This window comes from Pipistrellus hanaki (assembly GCF_964339955.1).
Source record: "Pipistrellus hanaki genome assembly, chromosome: 7".
Lineage (NCBI taxonomy): Eukaryota > Metazoa > Chordata > Mammalia > Chiroptera > Vespertilionidae > Pipistrellus > Pipistrellus hanaki.
The window spans coordinates 19,714,803-19,728,995 of NC_140509.1; the positions used below are offsets into that span (position 1 = coordinate 19,714,803).

The 14,193-nt window shown below is 43.5% G+C and overlaps 2 protein-coding genes across 2 annotated transcripts in view; both read right to left on the reverse strand.

The window, feature by feature from the left end:
* CILK1 (ciliogenesis associated kinase 1) overlaps nucleotides 1-13,457 on the reverse strand; it is a 30,725-nt gene extending 17,268 nt beyond the window's left edge. Inside the window, exons 1-4 of the mRNA XM_084889453.1 lie at nucleotides 13,338-13,457; nucleotides 11,761-11,815; nucleotides 6,736-6,857; nucleotides 5,164-5,243 (exon numbers count right to left, since the gene is read on the reverse strand). Coding sequence (XP_084745579.1) covers nucleotides 5,164-5,243; nucleotides 6,736-6,857; nucleotides 11,761-11,815; nucleotides 13,338-13,438 — 358 coding nt within the window. The 5' untranslated portion in view covers nucleotides 13,439-13,457. The remainder of the gene's footprint in view (nucleotides 1-5,163; nucleotides 5,244-6,735; nucleotides 6,858-11,760; nucleotides 11,816-13,337) is intronic.
* A 10-nt stretch (nucleotides 13,458-13,467) lies between these two features.
* LOC311625324 (uncharacterized protein) lies at nucleotides 13,468-13,587 on the reverse strand (the record flags this gene model as incomplete). The annotated part of the gene is made up of 1 exon (XM_084889479.1): nucleotides 13,468-13,587. The coding sequence occupies one exon, from the start codon at nucleotides 13,585-13,587 to the stop codon at nucleotides 13,468-13,470; it is 120 nt and encodes a 39-aa protein (XP_084745605.1).
* Between the last annotated feature and the right edge of the window lie 606 nt (nucleotides 13,588-14,193).

The following is a 14,193-nucleotide window of genomic DNA, read 5'->3' on the forward strand; positions in this document are numbered from 1 at the left end:
ACCAATAAATGTGTCTTGCTCACATTGATGTTTCTCTCTCTCCCTCTAACCTTTCCCTTCCACTCTCTCTAAAAGTCAATGCAAAAAAATATACTCGGGTGAAGATTAACAACAAAACCTAAACACTTCAATGAGAAAAGAAATGGTAGACATTGTTTTCTGACTGAACAGATGGGAAAGGTGAGTCATGGTGGGTGGGTGAATCAATCACAATCCTCCCAAGAAAGGTGCCACAGCTGTTATACTACAGAGCTCCACTCTGTCCCTCTCAACCCACACAGCTAATCTAGGCTTGTGGTTCTGGTCTTCTCAGGTCCAGATGAACGCTGCTTCTCCTTTTAACTCCCCCTATCTCCTCTTGTTGGGCTAAATTACTATTTCTAAACTTTCGTGGCATTTATGAATCATTTGTTCTCCAGCCCCCAAGCGCCACTGCCACCACCTATAACACCCACCTCAACACACTCGCATCTTCTCCCGCACATCCCACCACATCCACCTGTGCTCAGACAAAAGTATTCCCGCACTCCTTGCTTCCATGCTGGTCATGCTCCTGTAAACACGCACTGTCTCCTCCCATCATCCAGCTTTATCCTCTCCCTCTTTACTCCTACTTCCACAGAGAGCATGTGCACTAATGAAATGAAAAGAGTGAAGATTCTGGTTCCCCATATGTCCCCCTAAGCAGCTTTCTTTTCTATGGATCATACTTCAGGCCCCAAATAAATAATCAGAGGGAAAATGACTAGGGGAAAAAAATTAATTGCAAACAGACCCTTAAAATTGGCTGGTGAAAACTGTATCTGTCAGTTGACATATGTTGTCTGTTGTTGACATATGTATACTGTATTTGAGAATAAGCCTTTATAACTGGGAACTAGGAACATGTCTGTAGAATCTAGCCCTCTCTTTATTACTGAATAATGGCAAGAGCTATTATTAGCTCTATGCCCAGGCGTTCTATTCCTTGGTAATTAAAAGTATAAGGCCCTCCTGTCATGGACATTTATTTTTCATCTCTATTTTAACAGAGCATTACCACAGGAGAGGCAATCCTGCATAGTGGTAAATTGTGCAGACCACTCAGATTGCCCTATTTCAAGTCCCAATTCTGTTCACTGGCTGGCAAATCACGTAACCTCTCTATGCCTCACTTCCCCCATCTGTAAAATGGGAGAATAACAACATCTACCTGTGGGGTTGTTTTGCAGGATTCAATGTGTTAACATTTGCACAGCTTTTAGAGCAGCACTTAGCACATCGGCACCTTGCAAGAACTTGTTGGTATTAGTAGTATGAATCCTGTCATTTTCTCTTCCCAGCAAACTGTGAGTGAGCAGTAAAGTGAGCAGGCAGACATGGCTCCATGTTTGTAGATGTAAACCATTAAGGCTGTGAGGCTAGTGATGTGCCCCATCACCCATGAGGAGGTGGCGCTAGCTCTGCTCTGACTCCTGGCAGGGTCCACGCCCGGCGGATGCGTGCTTTGGGACTTGTAACAAGAGTCCGATTCACAATGCAAACCCTTCGAGCTGGGTCACTCAGGGGTCATGCAACAGCAAAGTGCTGTTAAGAGAACCCTTCCTGTTCAAAACTGTTTGGCTTTCATATTCAGGATCAGCCCTTCAATCTAATTTCAGGGTGCCCTACACCAATCGCGTAACAGAGGAATTTCCTCTTTCATCCTGGCAGAAAATGTGTTGTGCTTGCTTTTCATTAAGAACCCTGGGGCAAGGAAACCACGAAGCCACAAAGAAGGCTTTCTCCCCTCTGCCACATCCTGTTAATGATGATCCTGATACGAACGTAGGGAAACAACCAGAGAATACTTAAACACTACGAATTCATGCAGCACACCTTCCTGGGACGGGAGGTGTAATTTCACAGATGTTACCGAGTTGAAACCTACGATGTTTTTATAAAGAAGGCCAGGAGGCCAGCCACACACAGAAAGGCCAAGGGTGGGCTCAAGGTCAGGCACAGGAAGACAGTGGTGAAAACACAGAAGCAGAGAGCCACTTCTTGGGGCAAAACATTGCTCTCAAGCCAGCTGTGCATTTCTGATGACGGGCATGGACGAGCGTGACCTGAATATTTGCAAGGGCAGGTGAAGGAAGGAAGAAACACACTGTGCATTAGTGTTTTAATTTCCGCAAAGTGCATGTGCTTTGGCACTGCTCAGTCGGCCCCAAGCAGGATGGTGTCTTCGTTCCCTGGGGAAAGGGCTCGGTGACAGGGACTATGGCCATAGCAACTGACTACCCGCAGGGCACCTCTCCCCTCTCAGAGGAGTCTGCTCCCTAGGGACAAAACGTGCCTTCTCACATCAAGAATGAGCAATAGGAGCCTGAGACTCACTGTGAAGTGCTTTAGGTGATTTTTCTTTAAAATACTGGAGAAAAGAAATAATACGGAGTTACAGGTGCACTTAACCAAAGTCAAGCTGATTCCACCTACATACCATTAAAATGTTTCCAGAAATCATGTATCAATGAAAATGAGGTAGGACCTGTAAAGTTAATATCCACCTATAATTATTATCACTATTTTCTTAGACTCTTACTCTCTTGTTCGCTGGGAAGATACGTTTGTCTAGTGAAGCGGGGCCAATGGGCACAGGTATCTGAGCTGATCTCTGCTCTTCCACTTCATTGCAGACCTGGGACAGGTCTGTAAAGCTCTCTAGACCTCTTTGGAAGGAACAGATACCAGCTATCCTTTCTACCTGAGAAATTGGCATGGAAATACATAAAGTGACAGATGAAAAGTTAGTAAGTTATACCTGGAACTGGGCACTTAACAGCTGGGGAAAGTGTCAAGAAACTCTGGTCATAGCAACGGTGCTGGAGTTATAAAATAAAGGTGGTTTGACCTTCTCAATAAGCCCAGCTTCTCATACACAATCCGATTTCAAATCCCAATTCTGTGTACTGGCTGGCAAATGATTTAACCTCTCTGTGCCTCACTTTCCTCATCTGTAAAATGGGATAATAACAGCATCTACCTCGTAGGGTTATTTTGCAGAATTCAATGTGCTAATATTTGCAAAACTTTGTGCATTGGGAATTGTAACAAGTCGAAGGTGTATAAGCAAAACTGATAGTGTGGAGTTCCAAAGAACTGCTTTGACACAATAGTATATGGATGCTAGATTATTAGATATGTATATATGTAGATCTGTGTTGTGTGTGTGTGTAGATACATGCACATGTGGGTATGTGTACATGTAGATGTGTATGCACATGTATGAGGGTATGTGCATGCATTAATTTGATGGGTTAGAGAGAGACCTGGATAAAAGGCTACCTGCTCTTTTTGGAAATATATGAGTCTCATAAAAGCAGCAAAAGAAGAGAAAGCTAAAGAATTTAACTTTCTTTTAGGTGCCAGCTCTGAGCATGGAGCCCAAGCAACCGAGATGCCATCACTGGTCCCGATTTGAAGACATTCTGGTTGGCTTTTCTCTTTTGAGAATCTCTTTGATTTCTTATAATTTCTTTTTCCTGTGCTCTTAAATCTAGTAAGTGACTCTTTCCCCCATTTGTCCCTGATGCCTTACTATAAATGTTTCGTGTTTTGCAAATTAATACTATGCCTTGTGAATTCTGGTAAATACAGGCTGACGTGCTAGTGCTATCAATGTCAGCAGAATCAGACACACCTTTTACTAAAAACTTTTTACTAGAACTAGTTCACAATTTGACTCAGTCTTGCAATTACTCACTGGTTACTCAGCATGTGCGTGAGGCTGACAAGAATTTGTACAGATAGCCTGACTGTTGTTTGTGTTTAATTTAGTCTCTAACTGTAAGCGGCTACTTAGGGGTTAAAGAACAGCCTGGGAACAATCCCAGATGGACGGTGGCACGAGGTCTTTTCTGCTCACTACCAATCTGTATCAAATCTGAACTGACTGTATTATCAAAGGGTTTCCACCCAGTTTCCTTACTAGGAAATTCATTTGTTGAATTTCTCTCTGGGAAAGATCAGCTGCTTAGCCCATCTGTCTATATATTAAAGTGACCTCAAATGACCTCCTGCAGCATCTCCTGGCTCTACTGGTGCACGTGTCCATCCCACTGCTCTGTGTTCTCAAGGAGGTATTGATTCATCCTAGGTGGGCCGCGTGCAGCTAGTAACAAAGACTAGTAATGCCCCAGATACTTGCTGGAAAATATAACCTCAAACTCATTATCTTTCAAAAGCTCAGCCAAGAAGAACAAAAGTGATAGAGGCTTTCCTAAAGAGTATGCACCATCCATTATTCTAAACACTCTCTTTCCTCGGACTAACCAGACCATCCCTGGAGGGAATTATCCTGGGCCTCAGTAGAACTGTTTTCTCTGATCAGGTGATGATATAACTGGCCTGTATTGAGGGGGATGTGACATGCGACTTCCCCATGTCACTGTGTTTACCATGAAGTATTACATTACATATTATTGCTTCTATAAGGGCACATAAGAGAGCCTCCCTGGTCTTGGTACCAAGAATAGTCTGCTTCTCTTGGGCAAGCAGACTGTTTTTTACCTCGGGGAAACCATGTAGCTTGTAATCTGTCATGCTTCACATTTCTCATTGTGAGAAAGCAAGCTCAGAATCAAATCTGTAGCCTGCTCCTTCTACTTAAGTAAGACAGGTCGAGATGCATTTTGTGGATTAACCTTACCCCCTGGCTATAGCTGTACTATAGCTTGCTTGGCCTCTGCTTTTTTCTTTTTTTGCTAATTTTTAATTAATTTAATTTCCCTATGTTGCATAAACCTTGATAGACTATTTTTGAACCCCTCTGAACAAATTAAAATATAAATACCTTAGGAAAATGAGAAGCCACGGTAAATCAGTGTTAGTGGGTTCAACATAATATGTGAAATTTCTCTGATTTCTAATCTCGGGTTTCTCATTAATAAGTCAGGGATGATTTTAGATCTATAACTAACAAGCTTAACATTAAAGCCCAAAGAAGAATACACAGGCATGAGAAATAATGAGGGATATTCAGAAATCAAGTAATGGAAGATAACGTATTCCAAAATCCACTGTCAACCTCTCAACTCTTCAACCTTCTCCAAGAGTCAATTGCAAGATACACAATGCTTTCTGCACCCACCTGATGACAATACTTCACTGCTATTCAGAAGAACAATAATCCAAATCACCTACCGTGTTTGTGAATAAATGCAAGTCCTTGCAGTATCTGAAACATGATGTTCCTTATATCAGACTCAGGAAACAACTTATTTCTGTATGGAGCAGAGGAAAAAAGTTATAAATCTAGATTTACAAATGAAAATAGGATTCATAGTAAGAACTTGTGAAAACATTTGCTATGTGCTAATTTGACCAGATCCTTTGATAATACAGAGCAAAAACAGCCATTTGCCCATACACACTAAATATATTTAATTATGTTACAAAGAAGCAATGATGAAATATCTTATAATAAATCCCCACCCAACAAAATTCCTGCTATCCTATATAATAAAGAGCTAATATGCAAATTGACCATCACTTCAACACACAAGATAGCTGCCCTCATGTGGACACAAGATGGCCAACAGGGGAGGGCAGCTGTGGGTGATCTTGCCTGGAGGGGAGGGCAGTTAGGAGAGACCAGGCTGGCAAAGGAGAGAAGTTAGAAGTGACCAGGCCAGCAGGGAAGGGCAGTTGGGGGCAACCAGGCCTGCAGGGGAGGGCAGTTGGGGGCAACCATGCTGGCAAGGGAGGGCAGTTAGAGGCAATCGGGCTGGCAGGGGAGCAGTTAGGTGTCGATCAGGCTGGCAGGGGAGTGGTTAGGGGGTGAACAAGCTGGCAGGCAGAAGCGGTTAGGGGCAATCAGGCAGGTGAGAAGTTGGCAGCCAGGAGTCCTGGATTGTGAGAGGGATGTCTGACTGCCCGTTTAGGCCCACTGAGATCGGGCCTAAATGGGCAGTCAGATATCCCTCAAGTGGTCCCAGATTGAAGAAGGTGCAGGCTGAACTGAGGAACACCCCTCTCCCCTGTACACAAATTTCATGCATCAGGCCTCTAGTATAACATATAAAAATCTCCTCTCTCAATATAAAGTCTTTAAAAAAATTTTAATGGGGAAAATTTCAGGCTTTATGATATGTAGTAGGGAGTAACATTTTCCTCAATGGTTGGGCAAACTACACATCTTCTTTACTATGATTTTCAATAAGGACAATCCTTGTCCGTTGGAATCACTCAGAGGGATTCTGTGAATGGCTTTCATCTGCCACCAAGAAAATGTGCCCAAGAGGTTCTACATGGCTCACTTTTAAAGTTCCTAATTACCAGAGCAGGTAAATTTTTTATGAGTGTCCTCTGTCCCGTGCACAAGCCCCTGAGCACTGTGGTGAGAAAGGAATGGAAATGAACCCAGAAGTTTTCGAGGGAGGGCTCAAAGTGAATGAAGCTTTTACACCTTGACTTGCAGTTGCTCTGCCCACAGGTCCTTGTGGGAATGGAGAACTGCAGAATGTCTGTTACATGTCTGAGCTTCTTTGGGTGAATAAGCCATTAAAACATGACAATGGCTTCATTGAAACTAGATTCTATGATTCCAGCCCAAGGCCTCCGAAGTAGGAATGGAAGTCTGGCCTCTAACAGGCAGCTTTAATCAGCACAGCCTAAGGAGCATGACTGATAAAAATAAATAAATAAATAAAAGCAGAAAGAAAACACATCCACTTTGCAATAGTTATTTCTAAGATCACGAAAACCAAATCGTACCTTTCTTTAATGAGCTGGTAAAGATTTTCCTGCATGTACTCAAAGATAAAATAAAGATGATCATTCTCCCGGATAACTTCTTTTAATTTCACTATATTGGCATGGTTGAGCTTCTTTAAAGACTGAAAGGCGAGGAAGAAAAACCAAAAAAGGTTCTATTGTTGAAAAAGAAAAGCAACCCCATGTAGACTTAGAAGAAACACCCAATTCTACCACCACAGAAAGACCACAATTCATATATTAACAACAATTTCATAAATATGTCAATGAAATCCACAGCAACTTTACATGGAAAAACTATCTTGATTAAAACTGACCGAACGGTAAATGCGTGGCCTTAATGGATATTTCTGGTGCTGCCGGCACCGGGCAGTGGGCCAGGGCTACCTGACGTGTGTTCCCCTCCAGATAACAGAACTCATTCCTGGGAGGTGGAGAGAGGAATCTAATGGAAGATGAGGCTTTGACTGTTCTAGCACAGGCAAGCCTCATTGTATTGCACTTCACTATATTGTGCTTCACAGATGTTGTGTTGTGTTTTGCTTTTTACAAATTGGAAGGCAAGACCCTCCACCAGCAAACAAGATTACAGCTTGCTTTATTGCGGTGGTCTGGAACTGTATCCTCCATATGTCTGGGCTGTGCATGTATTGGAGAAGGCAGCTGCCTTGCGGCAAGATCCCCAGTTGACAGTCTGCAGACATCATGAACAAGAAATTGTTCAAACAGGGGCCGATAGCCTGATTCTGTCAACTCTCATCTGGTTCACCCATGTCCAGAGGACACAGAGTGCTCCTTACGTGGTGAGTTCTGAAGGAGAGGGCGAAGGAAGCGAAATCTCTTTGGAAAGACTCTGAAGCGATATGGGAGGAATATCTCTGCTTCCAAGAACATCAAAGGCAACACAAGTGAGCCACAAGGAACAAGAGGGTGACTTGGAAAATGCTGCCTGACCTCATTATTCAGCCTTGCGTACATGTAGGTTTCCTCTTCGGGGAACACACTCGTGAGTATGGCCACGTGTAAACCATTTTTTGCTTGCCTCATTCATTCTGTCAATGGTGAGCAGCGATCCCATTCATGTGTGACAGCCAGAGACACCCAGCTCTGGTGTGCTCACTAGACGATTAGAATTTGATAGACAGGCTCCTTGCAGGAAGCCTTGAGGGGTCACCCTGGCCAGTAGGATGAGCCCTGTCATTCAAAAAGCCACTTCCTCACAGAGAAGGGAGCCCAATAACAACACATTGCAAAGCCCTCTTTTATCTATGCATGTCCTTAAAAGGACATCCCTCTTATAAAACAAGCGCCATGCCTGAAGAGATGTTAGCATGAATATTCAAAGCTGGAAGGACACTCGGCGATAAGGTACCCCAGGGACCAGAGCTTGGGAATGTGCAGGAAGATCAAGTTATTCCAAGCAGCTGGGAAGAGAGGAGGCTCTGGCCAGTGAACGAAAGCAAAGGAAGACTCTGGTGCCTCTTCCCGGCCAGGCCAGCTGCAGCCAACATGCCTCTCTGGCAGAAAATACTCAGCTGTTCGGGCCAAGTGGACAGATCCTTCGAGAATGGCCCCACCGGGCGGACGACTTCTGTCAGTTGGGTTGGATTCCTGATTCTCCATGAGTAACAAAAACAAACATTGCCTAACTTGTAAACAGCATTCGCTGGGCTCTTGCAGACCGCAGCCATCGCTCCTGCCTGCTTGCTAACAGTGCCTCCCACACAATGGCTGAGATGTCCAGGGGACGAGCAGCAAATTTGTTCGGAGAAAAATGAAGTAAGTTTTTAAAATTTTTTCAAGAAGAGAATTCTAGGCAAGGAATAGGATACCTTCTGTTGCTAGCCTGAAGTGCGTTGTGAGCATGAATTACTGGCCCGAGGCTGAGTGGCTCACAGCTCTGGTTTCTAAGCGAGGCTCATGAGCAAGTTAAAGCATGTATTTGTTTAACATAAAAAGAATTAACTTTGTGTGGAGGACTTCATGCGACTCATTTTACAGAGGAATATTTCTGAGAAGAAGGCATCTTACTGTGGCTCAGGAGAGGTCTACAAAGGAGAGGGAGGGGCAGGATAGCTGTATCAACACAGAGAGGCAGATTGAACCCGGGTCCGCAGCCCGAATAGAGACCGTTTGTCCCCATGCATGAAGGTTCCCAACGAGTAACGGAACTACAGTTAAGTGCTCACTTAACGTCATCAATAGGTTTTTGGAACAGCAATGGATAGCAGTGTATAACAATGTATAAAAAAAATCAACTGTATCCTAGGCTAATTGATATCAGTGTTCTAAACAGACACTGAAGGAAAAGGCATTACTTGAGGACCTGCTGTACAATACCCAGGGCCCCAAGGGTATCTGGACGTGCCTGCCCCTTCAGAGGCAAACAATCTAATCCAGCAGAGAGGACAAAATACAGGTAACAAAATTAAGAAGATTGGATTAATGACAGAGACAAGAAACATCAGAGGTGTTTTAAGAAGGAGGACTTATTAAACCTTATTTATAAACTTAATAAAACTTATTTAAAAAGTGGTCAGTGAGTATCATTCACATGTGACTTTAAGGAATAGTAACACTCAGAGGACTCACTGGGAGGAAAAGGATGTGTCAGGAGGGGAGCTCTCACAGGGAAGGGTGTGTGAGCATAGAGTGGCATTCCCTGTGTCTGAGGAATAGGAATGGCCCCGGTTAGGTTCAAAAGGAAGTGTATCGGGAAGACTTTAACTGGAGAAGTGGGCCGGGAGGACACTGCTTGGATGCCAGGTGGATACCCACTGAAACCTTCACACAAACCTGGGTTTGAAACCAAGCTTTGGGGCTTAGAGGTGTGTTTACCTCAAGCCAGTTACTGAGACTGGGTCTCAGCTGTTCTCTTGAGCAAACTCAAGACCCTCACACTTCCCACATCTGGCAGTTGTGGGATGAAGTAAGACACCGAAGGGGCTTCCTGGCCCATCCCAGCCTCTCAATAAATGGTAGATAGTGTATGAGCAGCGGAGATCATTCAGGCAGCAGCACACAGGATGGATAAGACACGGGGAAAGTGGGATCACACAGGCCACCTATAAGGAGCTGTGGTTTCTGGCTGATGTTAATGAGCAGAAGGGAGAGAAAATATGAGCACTGGGGGTTGCAGACGTTCTAGAAAATTCAGGCACTGATATCCATGAGCATTTGGATATAGGGGTCTGCAGCAGGGATAAGCAACCTGCCTCCAAAGGGACAGAGAGTTAAGTTATTTTAGGCTCCCTAGGTGAGAGGTCTGTGCAACAACTACTCAACGTTGCCATTGTAGCATGAAATCAGCCATAAACAATATGCAAACAAACGGGCATGGCTGTGTTCCAACAAAAGGTTACTTACAAAATCAGAATGTGGGCCATGTGCCCATTCCTGGTCTAATGCATAAGAAAGGTCAAAGATATGATGAGACTGCCGAAGCAAGGGAGTTAGCTGAATGACATTACTCAGAAGGAGTGTCAGAGCAAAGAAAAAATTGCCAAGAACAGAAGGCGAGAAATCACCTTATATTTAAGGAGTGGACCCACAGAAGAATTGGTGAAAGGCAAGAAAGAGGTAGGACAGCTAAGCAAAAGCAGAGTCCCATGCCCTGGGAGAGAGGATGTGGTCCACAGCACCTAACCTCGCAGGCAAGAAAGTGCCTGAGAAAATGATCCTGGACTTAGCAACAAGCAGCTTCCATAACAGGGAGGGAAATGCCAGACTCAATTCAGTGGAAAGTCAATGGTAGGTGACAAATGATGGCGTACGGTGTTGTTTGGAAGGAAAGGGGAGGAAGTTCAAGGGAAGAGAGGGCTGAGGCTGATTCGAGAGAATGGTAGGCACATTCAGAGACTGGAGAGAAGGAGCCAGTGGAAAGGAAAAGTTTAAAGAAACAGGAAGGCTCACCATCACCAAAAAGTGAGCGCAGCCCAAGTGTCCATCAATGGACGAATGGACAAGCAAAATGTGGCATATCCATCCCATGGAATACGATTCAGCCTTTAAAAAGAAGGAAACTAAACTATACAAATGCTACAGCTAGATGAGCCTTGAAGACATTTATGCTAAACGAAATAAGCCAGTCACAAAAAGATAAATACGGGCACACCTCAGAGACACTGAGGACTTGGGTCTAAACCACCTCAATGAGCGAGTACTGCCATGAAGTGAGTTAGAGGGTCTTGCCTTCAATTTGTACAAAAGGCAACATGTGTGAAGCCCGATCAGTGAAGCACAACAAGACGAGGCCTGCCTGGACTGTATGACTTCACTCACGTGAAGTACTAAGGGCATCAGATTCACAGTGACAGAAGGTAAAGGTCATGGGGAGTTACTGCTATTTATGGGTACAAAGCTTCAGTTGTGCAAGATGAAATGAGTTCTAGAGATAGAGGGTGATGATGGTTGTAAACAATATGAATGGCCAAAACCAGTTTAGCTCAGAGCGTCGGCCTGCGGACTGAAAGGTCCCAGGTTTGATTCCGGTCAAGGGCATGTACTTTGGATTCGGGCACATCCCCAGTAGGGGGTGTGCAAGAGGCAGCTGATTGATGACACTCTCTCATCGATGTTTCTAACTTTGATAGGAATCAAATATTTTTTGATTTCTAACATCGATCTCTCTCCTTTCTTCTCTGTACAAAATCAATAAAATATATTTTTAAAAAAATAAATAAATAAATAAAAACAAAACAATATGTATGTACTTACAAATTGGTAAGATAGCAAATTTTCATCACAATTTGAGATAAAGAACATTAGTGGGAAATTATTGAAATCTGAATAAAGCTGTGATTAACTTAAGAGTAATATACCAATATATACACTCATTAATAGCATAGCAATCTTCTATCTTGAGCTATTAACTCAATAATGTTAGCATCCCTCCCCCACTTTTTCTTAGGTCATCAGTGAAGCAATTCAAAGAGAATGAATATATCCGCACACAAAAAAGTAAGCATATATTACACTATTTTAATCAACTATACATAAATTATTTCCTATTGTATTAATACATACCTTAACCTCACGAAGGTTCATGCATTCCTCCCAGGAATAAAACTTCCTTTTCATTCTAAAAGAGAAGAAACAAATAGTATGCTTACTCCTAGTCACAGGATAACCTTTCTTTTTGATGTTTTCATTCTGAAACTATTAAATAGTGCTTAAAATTGGCTTTGATTCCTATCAAGTATTATACTATCCAAACACAGCACTTATTTTAAAATCAATCCTACATCACCAATTTTCCCAGGGGAGGTGGTGCAGCGTAGCACAAGGAGGCCTGGACTGCGTCTTGCTTTATCACTAATTAACCTGGCCACGGGGGGGGATCCTTCATTCTTATTTTATCTAGACCAGAGTTGTCCAATAGGACTTTGTTTCCCTGGAAATGTTCTGTTTGTCCAGTATGGTCACCCCTAGATGGACACATGTGGCTAGTGCAACACAGGAACTGAATTCTTAAGTTTACATTCCAACATCACATATGATTACTTGCTACCCTATTAGACATCACAGCTCTAGAGACGCCAGTAAAAGGGTTGGCAAGGTATGTCTCACCCCAACTCCACCCCACATATGTGTTTTTTTGTTTTTGATTTTTAAAAATATATATTTTATTTATTTTTTTATAGAGAAGAAAGGAGAGGGATAGAGAGTTAGAGACATCGATCAGCTGCCTCCTGCACACCTCCTACTGGGGATGTGCCTGCAACCACAGTACATGCCCTTGACTGGAATCGAACCTGGGACCTTTCAGTCCGCAGACCGACACTCTATCCACTGAGCCAAACCAGTCTTGGCCGTTTTTGATTTTTTTTTTTTTAATTTTAATTGATTTTTTACAGAGAGGATGGGAGAGAGATAGAGAGCCAGAAACATCGATGAGAGAGAAATATCGATCAGCTGCCTCCTGCACACACACCCCTGCAACCAAGGTACATGCCCTTGCCCGGAATCAAACCTGGGACCCTTCAAGTCTGCAGGCTGACGCTCAATCCACTGAGCCAAACGGGCTCCAGCCCACCATATGTTTTTGTAAAGCCCATGAGTTAAGACGGTGTTTATATTTTTTAATAGTTGGAATAAAGACAATCAAAAGAAGAATAATATTTTGTGACATATGAAAATTATCTGAAATTCAAATGTCAGTTTCTGTAAATGAAGTTTGATTGGAATACAGCCACACTCACTCATATCTATCGTCTATGACTGCGTTCCCACTACAACAGTATAGCTGAGTTGTGACGGGGGGCCATATGGCCTGCAAAGCCTAAAATATTTACTGTCTGCCGCGTTACTGAACGAAGTTTGCCAGTTCCTGGTATGGAGCCTGAGGTGACGAAGAGAGGCCTGTTCGCTAACCAGAAACCCAGGATGCAAGGGAATGTGTTTAGTGTGAAAGCAGCCATAGACTATGCACGTGAGTGGGCAGGACTGTGTTTCAGTAAAACTTTATTTATAAGAACCTCAGACATGAGCATTCCAGAGTCGACAATCACCTAACCCACAGAAACCAATGTCTAGGCTCCTTCTCCGTGCTTCCCACGCAGTCCCCTTTTGACAACGCGTAGTGGGCGAAGGGTAAAACTTACTTTTTAATGGCAATCAGCTCCCCAGACTCAATGCTTCTTCCGAGCAGGACGGAACCGTAGGTTCCATCCCCGAGCTGCCTGATCGTTGTGTACCTATTCATGGTGTGCCCGCGCAGGCCGGACACTCATCTCAGAGCCGAGGCGGCGCAGTGCTGCGGCGGCAGCAGGCCTCCCCGGAGTGTAACCAGATTTTCCTGTGGCAGCACCCGCACAAGGTATTCAGCAGAGCGTGACTGTCTCCCAAATACATATTTTCAAAGATCAGTCTTCTGCCTGCAGAGAAAAATCAGGAACAAGCATAAATGTTATTGCATATTGTGAGTTTGTGTGTTTTCATAGCCTAAATCGGGTATCAGCAGACTATAATCCTCCCCCGCCAGCCCCGCCACCTGTTCTTTTTTTTCTTCTTTAATTTATCTTCATTGTTGAAAGTATTATAGATGTCCCCCTTTTATTCCCATTGACCTCTACCACCTGCACCCACCACCTGTTCTTATAAATAAAGTTTTACTGAAACACAGTCCTGCCCACTCACTTGCGTAGTCTATGGCTGCTTTCACGCTACAACAGCAGAGTTAAATAGTTGTGACAAAGACTGCCTGGCCTACTTAGCCAAAAGTATTTATTTTCTGACCCTTTACCAAAAAATGTTTGCCGCCTGTGATCTAAATAATGGTCTTTTACAAGTCTTTGTAAAACAAGAGATAGCATTTTTGGAAAGCGAATTTGTCACTGACTCAAAAATGAATCTGCAATTCATAGCTTTTTTGTTTTACTAACCACTGTGGGCAAACCCTGCACGATAGCTATGGTCCCTGAAAACTGCCGAGCTCATGCTAAATATACCGTGTTCTGT